The following is a 10,406-nucleotide window of genomic DNA, read 5'->3' on the forward strand; positions in this document are numbered from 1 at the left end:
GTGTGTGTGTGTGTGTGTGTGTTAAAACTAGACAGAAGAGGGCACTATTTCACTGCATTACAGTGTGTCCAGTTCTCAGTAAATTCAATTTTGATCCATGCATTACAGCTGACACATAATTCATGATTTTCTTTCTTTAAACATGTCTATCTCTATTTTTATACAATGAACATTTACCCCTTTTATTAATTATGAACCCTTATAACTGAACGTCTGATGGCTATATGATCTCTTGTGAAACTCTTAAAAAACAGTAAAAAAACATTTTCAAGCATTTTGTCTTTATCAAGGCATGACAACATGAATATTACACATTAATAACAACAGGATACAGTCCATCTATCACCAAACAAATAAAGATCTGCACCTCTGACACAAAGTCTAAATATTATACAAATAGATAGCAAGCATGATGATAAGAACTGAATTCAATTTCCTTTTCAGAATGACCTGATGTGAAAACAACAAACAAATAATAAAGTGGCCTTATAAAATAACAGCACGCAGAACCTCTGATATATATACAGGAATACAAAGCAAATAACTGTGAAATAACATCCCTCCACACATGGAGATCATTAGTGAGTGCATGGGTTTTGGGGTGATGGTTTTAGTTTTTGAACATGTCACACAACAGTTTCTCCATGGGAGTGTTTCCGATGGTCCTGTGGAAGAACAGCAGCTCTATCCGCTCCGAGTTCACAAAACGCAGAGAGGGAAGAAGAAGAAGCAGCTTTCCAAACCTTTAATAAACACAAGGAAGAAACATATTATCAACAGCATGTATAAACAATTAGTTGCTCATCATTAAACCAACTCAGAAAACAAGTATTGATAAGAAAATTGCAAGTCAACATACAACTTTGTGAGTGCTTAGTGCTGATTATTAAAATGTAACAACATTTGACAACCTGTCCAAAAATAGCTTGGACTGTTACAACCTCTTAGGCCCCACGGACCCGGTTCCGGGGCCGAAATCGCGTCATTTGCAGGAAATAACGTCTAAGGAACCTTAATATTTTATAAACTATAAATATTTTATATCCATATAACGGAAAAAATCTCATTTAACTGATCTTTTTCATTTAAAAAAAACAAAACAAAAAACACACAATGCTAACATTGAGCCTCTGAATTAGCCCCGAGCGAAAAATGCTAACCTATTACTGTACCGAAAATCACTCCGAGCTCCCTTATTACTTATCCTAGCTGCACATCCAACACATCGTTTATGATCGTAAAGACACAGAATCTAACGGTGCTCACCTCAACACTGAAAAATACAAACTCGCGACGTTATCAACAAAAACGTACATCAAAACAAGTGGCGCTAGGTAGCCCACAACGCTAACATGGCTTACCTTCGTCTTTGTCTGGTCTAAACTGGTCTTCAATGGCATTAAAACGATAACAACGATGATGTATTTAATCCATAGGTTAATATCTAATGTGTCTGTGTCTCCTTTGAAATGTTCTCATAATCTATAAGCAATAAAACTGCAATTCCGTTTTAAAATAGTAGAGCAGGCCATTCTTACGCTCTGTAGCTTCATTGAATGCGCGAAGACGCCGTCTTTTTTTTAACATGAGTGTGTGCGGGACGATTTCCCTTCGATTCTATTGGCTGTAACAATCAGAAAGAGATGTCACATGTCAAAATCGAAGAAGGGGGGCCAGAGATATGGAAAATCCACCCAAATGGCCCCAGAAGAGGTTTTCTTTGCTAAATCTGTCTAAATAGGTCAAATATCACTTGTTTTGCATCAATCTTGATACAGGGTACTTATTATATGTTGTACTTTGGATTCCTAAAGCTTTTAGTCTACTAACCCATCATCCAAGGTTAGTTTTCACTATAAGTACAACATATTTTTGGGACGGACACTATAATTTACAGTTTTTTACCATGTTCAATCTGAATTTTCTTTAAAATAAAAAACATCTATATTGATTCTGACTTTTCTACATCCAACTCACAGGTTAACATTACCTTGAGAAAAAAGATTATTAATTTAACCCTTTTAGAGGGGAAGATATGGTCATTTGTTCTGGGAATGTCATTTTCGAGCCTGAAACCTGAAAAACAGGCTTGGGGCTTAAGAGTACTGCAAAACTCCACAAGCCTAGCATTCATTTAAGCTGGCCTTACACGATTATATGTTATTTATTATAATGTAAGTCAAAGTAAGTCAAGTCCTCATTTCTGTGAAATAAGTTGGATGGAGCATTTATATGAATCTTCTAGTCATACATGTCAAACTCAAGGCCCGCGGGCCAAATCCGGCCCGTGGTGGATTTGATTTCGGCCTGCAGGATCATTTCTAATTACTATTAGATCTGGCCCGCCGGTATATTGCACGCACACCTTCACTCAATCCTGAGGGTTTCCTCAGCTCAGAGCCTGAGCCCAAACATTGATGAGCTTGCACCCAAGATGAGATGCCAAGTATCTGGCTTGAACTAGCATCACAGAGCAGCACACTGAGTTTACATAGATGTTTCCTTTTTGCACTTTCTTTCTTGCGACAACACGGCATGTTTGGTTTTTCTTTGAGGAAAATAGTTTTTTTGAAGCTGTTGTTGGCCTGTGGAAAAATGTAATCATAAGAAATGACTCTGGAAAAGCTGCAGATAGAGCCATAAGAAATGAATGCAACTGATTATTTAATGTTTAATGTTGTTTTTGTTTAATATGTACAATAAGTTCATTTCAATAAGTTTTGCAATAAACATTGAACCAGTACGGCCCTCGACTAGTACCGATTTTTAAATGTTGGCCCACTGTGTATTTGAGTTTGACACCCCTGCTCTAAGTAGCTGGCCAAAATAAACAAATATGTATTAAAAAATCAAATCCCTCCCAAAAGCTACACAGATTTTTGGTAGCAGAAAAAGTTTCAGTGATCTGAGACGAGGCTTGCTCTAACCTGTTTGAGTTCCTAAGCTAAATTTAAAGGGTTTCCATACTAGAAACTGTAATATGTGTTTTTTAATCATTTTAAGCACAGATTTGAAGAAGAGCAATCAACTACAAAATAATAGAAACACTGGATGATTCAGGGAGTTTTGTCTTTCAGACTGGTAGATGATAGACAGAAAACATAATCTTCATCTTCATGTTTTGGTCATGTTTGGTGTATAACGTCAATTTGGCCTTTTTGCCCTTTAATATACATTTAAGAGTAAAAGTAAAGGTCTATATTTTAGTATCCATGCAGCACCAAGGCAGTGATGTCACAGGACAGGGGACATACCTGGCAGGTTGACTGGGGTAGTGTGAGCGGATGTGTTGTCCCAGCATCACTTGGGACTGATCCTGCAGGTTCTCCACTTGTTCTGGATCTTTTAAACCACGAGTCTCTGCGGAGGAGAGCAGACACAAATATGAGCCACACATATCCAGACAAACTGCAGAAATATACTGAAAAGATGGCTTTGCAATATGAGCTGGTGCTACTCTCTCCACATAACTACACTCAATTATATTAACAGCTGGGAAATGGATAACTGAAATGAACAGAGGAAACACAATGAAGTCTTTAAAGTTATAACATTTTATGTCCTCAATAAATATCAAAACCTGATCATGTGGTTGGTTTGAGGTTATGTTTTATATATTAACGTTTTCTTTTTAGGATTTTGGAAGCAAAGGTTTTATGTATTTTGTATTCACATGTGTGTATAATGTAAGATTCCCCTTGACTGCCAGGCATTTCACTCCGGGGATCAAATAACATTTGAAAGTTAACAAATTATAAAATATTATAATAGTAATATTAAGCTAATATTTTCGATGTTTTTTACAGGGTAACACCAGAGGACATTTCAAAGAAAGTGTGAGGGATTCATCCTCTTTGGAGAATGAATGTCCTTAGTAAATGTTACGGCAATCTTTTTGTATATTTATATTATTATATTTTAAAGCTGATAAAGCTTTCACGGTAAACATTTAATTATAGGCCTTTAGAATCTTTTTACAAAACCTTATTGTTGCTTTGCAATGATAACACTAAACAGATTCTTGAATGACTTCTGGATAAGTAATAAATGATTTGGCCTCACCTGGCTTGAACAGCACGATGGCCTTCAGGCAGGCGAACTCAGTGGGATCGACAGCGAGGGTCTTGAAGCGGCTGAAGACCTCCTGCAGGAGGCGAAGGTCCAGGCCGGTGTAGCTGGTCTTCCCCTGCATGCCGGGGCAGAGGTCCGGCAGGGAGAGCAGTGGGCAGCTGTCCAGAGGCAGAGACCACTGGATGGCACAGAGCAGGAAGAGCTCGCTCCACGCCTCCTCCAGCAGGATCACCTGGTGGACACCAACAAGAGTCCTAATGTAAAAACTGTGATTCAAATGTAGCTTTGTTTGGAACCTCACTGGTGAGTCAAAGCTGTTACAGAGTTATATGGAAGCCCATTACTGCCAAAAAGTTGTTAAATGATCATGTATAGTTTTTGCTAATAGTTAACTATCAAGCACGAATTATGATTTTTTTTTAAATTCTAATTCAAATTAATTACTTCAATTTAATAATTAATTGGAAGATGGACTTTTTTTTTAACACTTTTAGTTGCTGTTTACCAACACAAAAAAAAATCTGAAATTAATTAGGTCCCAAATCTGACTCTGCAACAGCGATTGGGTTATATTTTGAATCTATAAAGATGTTTTTATTTTACTTAAAGACCTGCAGTGTGTTATGAGTCTACCTGGTCTCTGAAGGGCAGGTTTGAAAACACGGGCAGGTTCTTGGCCCACTTCACCGACATGAAGAGCAGCCTGGCCGAGGTCTCGTACACGTTCTCCGAGCTGGACGGGTACAGAGCCATGTGGTACTCCGAGGACGCTCGCTCCGGCTCGTTGCTCGTTACGTCAATGTTTTCGTCAACTGAAAAGCGGAAATGTTCAAATTAAATGGTATTGCTTCATGTTAACACTAATGTAGCTATAGACCTTGTTACATTTAAATAAATTCAATATATTAAATGTTTTTAGACAAAATCCTGCCTACCCTATCCAATAAACATACCTATAACGTTCTTGTTCTAAATGAATGGCTTGAATTTACCTACATGACCGGTTAAAATGCCAAAGCTGGGGTTACAAACACATGGAATAATTCCAATTCCAAATAAATGATACATTCTGTCTAATGTGATGTCAAATCAAAACCCTCTTCACCGTCTTCGGGCTCCAGCTTGGCGCAGGTCTCTGCCGTCATGAGGCTGGCCATGAAGCGGTGGTTGTTTTGGGGACTGGTGCAGCGCTGGGGGGCCACAGAGGAGGTGATGGATAGGGAGGAGGTGATGTGGGGCCACGTGATGACAGACGATGAAGAAGAGGAGGAAGAAGAGGATGAGGAAGAGGAGGTGGGCTCCCGCGTGGTGGCCAGGTGCTCCTTCTCATGGTCCACGTCGATGGAGTCCAGGCGAACTTGAGCTGTGCTGCGGGGCTGCCGCTCGTTCTGTACTGCTGCAGAGAGGAAGAGGACAGGGCGCGAAAAGAGGGAAATCATTTTGAAATAAATTTAGATTCTAACAGTCAAAGTTTGTAAGCATTATTTGAGGCATGTTTTTGAATGTTTAAAAACACTAACCATCCTTATTCATGCCCGCCTGCAGGCACTTCTTCAGCCGACACGCCTGGCACTGGTTGCGGTGAGCTTTGTCCACAGGACACATGCCTGTACTGGCCTGGCACCTGTTAACAAACAACCAACATGAAACACTGTAGTTATAAATACACACTTACAGATTTATGATTTTTATCTGAAATTCACATTCCTTTTTAGATGAAAAAAAGGCCACCTGTAAAAACCATGAATTACACTAGTTTACAATTTACCAAAAATAAAACATGCCTCACCAACAGCTTAATAGTTATTATAGTAATTCATGTTAATTGGCACTTTTCAATCATTTTCAATAATACAAGTGTATATTTTCAGGTGACAAATTCATTTATTTAACTGTTTAATGCATCCTAATTTTGTTCTAAAAGAGCATGAGCTTATTTAACATACATGTTGGATTTGTTTGATATAACTACATTTATTGGCTTTGAAAATGTTACAGATAAGATGTTTAAAAAAGCATGCTGGCTTCCCATAATGCATCTCATAAGACTTGAGAGTGATGGTGAACTTGGGTTATTCTTTATCTATGAAGTTAATAAGGAGTTTCTTTCTCTTGCCTGTAAATGAGCCTCCTCCTCACGCTACGTTTGAAGAAGCCGCTGCAGCCGTTGCAGGCGTAGATGCCGTAGTGTTTCCCGCTGCTGGTGTCTCCGCACACTTTGCAGACCAGAGCCGGGCTCAGAGCTTTGCCCGGGGACGGACTCTTGGCTTTGAGTCAAAACACACAGGGCCGAGCGGTTAGTGCCATTCATGAGGTCTGGTATTGTTTCATAAGTGTGCCTGCCATCTGTACTGCCAGCTCACTCTACTGCAACAGCCGGTTAGGCCTGAAAATCTCATTTAGTAAATGATTACAAACAATAACATGGCCGGAGGCAAATTAACAGCAAAGACAAACGATGCAGGGATACTGATATTAATCCAAATAAACCCATTAATTAAACATACATTAATATGGCATCAGTTACAGTTGAATTATACTAATGATATTCTTGCCTTGTTCTAAATTGATTAAGTAGATTTGTGTAAAATTAATGTTTGTTAATTAATTACCGTTTAGCCATGTGTGACGTCAAATCATAGATTCTTGGAATAAAAAAGTAAAAAGATGAATGTTAATCACTACATAAGTTAATCACTACATAAATGTGAAACTCTTACCTGCTCTGCTGTCGTCTGTACCGCCGCTCCCAGAAGACTCACTTGGGGAGGAGGACGACATCATGGGGATCTTCAATTGGTGATCCTCCATCATGTCTTTCTTAAAACTGTCTCCAGGAGCAAATGGAGATGCAAAACAGGTTGCAAAAAAGTCCTCTTCTATGAAGTTTTCAAGATACAATTTCCAGGATTGACACACAAAAACTTCAAGCCCTTTTTGTGTGTTTTGAAAAAGTTGTCAGGCCTCCAGTGGTGTCCAGTTGGTAGATAGTGGTTTGAGCCTCTGATGTGGGGCTGCAGGTGGGCTGGGGTCCTGTCATGAGCTGGAGCTCACACTTGTTGCACATCAACAGGTTGTGTGTGGCCGCCGGGGTCCGTCACTCTCTGCGGGTGCTTCCTCGGGGGCAGCTCTTCAAAAGGGAGCCCTTGGGGGGGTTGCAGGGGGAGGATTAGCCCCATGCGCTGTGTAAGCAGCATGCCTATTTGTCATCCTCTTAATCTTTACTGTTCATCTGGATCAATCAGTCACATTGCAAGAACATTGGTGCTGATCGGATTTTGATTGTGTCTGCAAACAACAACAGAATAAAAAACAGCAACAGTGAAGACTCCTCAAACCGTCTGCTGGAAGAGTTGTAACTTTAGAGCAGTTCCCATGCAGCTCTGTCTCCTCGTGTCTCCTCCGTCCACGAGGACATTCAGTCAACGCTCCTCTTCGGTATCTGCATTTAAGGGATGATTACACGAGGAGCACATTATTATATGTACGAACCTCTTCAATTTGTATTCCCCTCTTTTTTTGACTCCAAATACCAGCTCCATTTCATACTGCTGTATATTTGATCTGTGTGATTGCCTCCCATTCATAATGACCCCCAGTGTTTGCCGAGAAGCTGACCATTAACTCCCGTTCTCTCTGAACTGAAAATCACCCATTTCCTTTTGGCTGCCAAAAGAAAAAAACCCATTTAGCGGGGAACGTTCTCACAACTTTGGCTAACGTTACCTATTGGTTCTAATAAGGTTTTAAAGAAACGTTTTAATCTGATGTTCAAAGAACCTTTTTAGGATGTTTATTTTTTCAAATAATGTTCCTATAAGGTTTAAGGTTAACTAAGACATAACGTTTTAACTGAAACATTCAGAGGATGTTTTGAGGATGTTATTGAGGCCTGAGATGGCAAAGTGTTTTATAAAATGTTCCTTTAATGTGATAAGTCAGCAAAGGTGGAACGTTTTGCCTCCAACATTCTAAGGATGTGTTTTGGACGTTGTTGGGTAACACATTAAAGATGTTCTTTATAAAACGTTCCCTCAATGTTACATGATAACAAATGAAGAACATTCTCCAAGCAACATTCTGAAAATGTTTTCAGGATATTATTGAGGCCTGAGATGAAAAAGTGTTTTATAAAATGTTCCTTTAATGTGATAAGTCAGCAAAGGTGGAAAGTTTTGCCTGCAACATTCTAAGGATGTATTTTGGACATTGTTGTGTAACACATTAAAGATGTTCTTTATAAAACGTTCCCTCAATGTTACATTATAACAAATGAAGAACATTTTCAAAGCAACATTCTGCAAAAAATGTCACGATGTTATTGAGGCCTGAGATGACATAAAGGGTTTTATAAAATGTTCCTTTAATGTTACATTATAACAAATGAAGAACATTCTCCAAGCAACATTCTGCAAATGTTTTCAGGATGTTATTGAGGCCTGAGATGACAAAGTGTTTTATAAAATGTTCCTTTAATGTGATAAGTCAGCAAAGGTGGAACCTTTTGCCTGCAACATTCTCAGGATGTGTTTTGGACGTTGTTGGGTAACACATTAAAGATGTTCTTTATAAAACGGTCCCTCAATGTTACATGAAAACCAAAGAAGAACATTTTGAAAGCAACATTTGGATAATGTTTTCAGGAGGTAATTTTTTTAATAAAATGTTCCTGTGATGCGAAATATTAACAGAGTCATGGTCAACGTCAGATTTATTTGTAGTGCGCTTTATTTGTTTGAAAAGGATGTTTAAAAGAAATCGGATGTCACCACATTTTCGTTTTTAGAAAAAAACAAGCACGTAATTCATGATATTGCATGTTTGCGTAGGCATGTCTGAGTTCCGAGCTAGACATTGTTGGTTCTAAAAACATTCTGAGAATGTTACCATTCATTGTTCTAGGAATGGTTTCATCGAGAAGTTTTATTTTGGTTCCTAGAATGTACTTCTGAAAGGTAGGATAACGTTCTCTAAAAACATTCTTAAAATGTTTGGTGATAACATTGTTCGAACATTATACCCCAAGTGTTTTTGTTGTTTATGCACATATCTCTATTGTCATATGGATCAAATAACACTTAGAAAACCAAAGACAGACATATAGAAGAATGGACCGACTATCACTGCCCGTCCCTGAAACCCCTGTTAGTGGGTTAGTGCCCTCCCCCCCCCCCCCCCCCCCCCCCCCACCTGCCTGCTGGTCTGCTCTACACGGCTGGGAGCAATCTCCAATCAACCACACCTGCAACCTGCTCATCAGCCACACTATGAAAACCTGCAGCCTGCACTCATTCCCTGCCGGATTGTTGCCGTGAACGGTTTGTTGCGTGCCGCTCTAGCTTTTTGCCAGCATATTCTTTGACAACCTTGCCTGCTTTTGCCTCACACTCATTTTTGTGTCTCTTCCAGGAGGAATCCAAGGCCTGCCACACTCCTGAGACCAGCCAGGCCTCTCTACCCACCCTGGAACAACTGTTTCCCACTGCTGCCATAACCAACCTCCACTCCCAGCTCCCATTTTCTAATAAACAAATGTTACTTTCACCAGCTGATTCCGAGTCATCCTTTTACATGTGTTAATAGTCAAATTCCAATAGTTAAGTAAACTATCATAATCTTCCTAATGACCACAGTGGTCAGTCCACTTACCCAGGAATTTTGAGTTGAACAATTACAGGAATATTATGTCTTTATGTTCTAATAATGTAAACATATTTTATTAAATTGTTACCACAGAACATTTGCATACTTTCTTTAACATAAACCATGTTATCCTTCTCTAAAATAATAACATTCTGGCAACATAAAAAATCTAACTTGCAGCTGAAAATGTTTTAAGAACAGTAGGGCATAATGTTCTAACAATGTTATCAAAAAAATTGTAAGAATGTTTTTAGAGAACGTTATCCTACCTTTCAGAAGAACATTCTGGGAACCAAAATAAAAGCTTCTGCTGAAAAGGTTTTAAGAACAGTAGGGCATAATGTTCTAACAATGTTAGCAAAAACATTTTAAGAATGTTTTTAGAGAACATTATCCTACCTTTCAGAAGAACATTCTGGGAACCAAAATAAAAGCTTCTGCTGAAAAGGTTTTAAGAACAGTAGGGCATAATGTTCTAACAATGTTTTCAAAAACATTTAAAGAATGTTTTTAGAGAACGTTATCCTACCTTTCAGAAGAACATTCTCTGAACCAAAATAAAAGTTTCTGCTGAAAACGCTTTAAGAACAGTAGGGCATAATGCTCTAACAATGTTTTCAAAGACATTTTAAGAAGGTTATCACCAAACATTTTAAGAATGTTTTTAGAGAACGTTATCCTACCTTTCAAAA

At 38.7% G+C, this 10,406-nt stretch overlaps 1 protein-coding gene across 1 annotated transcript; it reads right to left on the reverse strand.

The window, feature by feature from the left end:
• Positions 1 to 361: 361 nt before the first annotated feature.
• LOC307030789 (photoreceptor-specific nuclear receptor-like) lies at positions 362 to 7,690 on the reverse strand. The gene is made up of 8 exons (XM_079667440.1): positions 6,792 to 7,690; positions 6,188 to 6,338; positions 5,592 to 5,695; positions 5,177 to 5,467; positions 4,705 to 4,883; positions 4,063 to 4,303; positions 3,255 to 3,360; positions 362 to 743 (listed from the first exon to the last, which is right to left on the reverse strand). The coding sequence occupies exons 1-8, from the start codon at positions 6,883 to 6,885 to the stop codon at positions 611 to 613; spliced, it is 1,299 nt and encodes a 432-aa protein (XP_079523566.1). The 5' UTR covers positions 6,886 to 7,690; the 3' UTR covers positions 362 to 610.
• Between the last annotated feature and the right edge of the window lie 2,716 nt (positions 7,691 to 10,406).

The sequence above is a fragment of the Notothenia rossii genome (assembly GCF_949606895.1).
Source record: "Notothenia rossii genome assembly, chromosome: 2".
Classification (NCBI taxonomy): domain Eukaryota; kingdom Metazoa; phylum Chordata; class Actinopteri; order Perciformes; family Nototheniidae; genus Notothenia; species Notothenia rossii.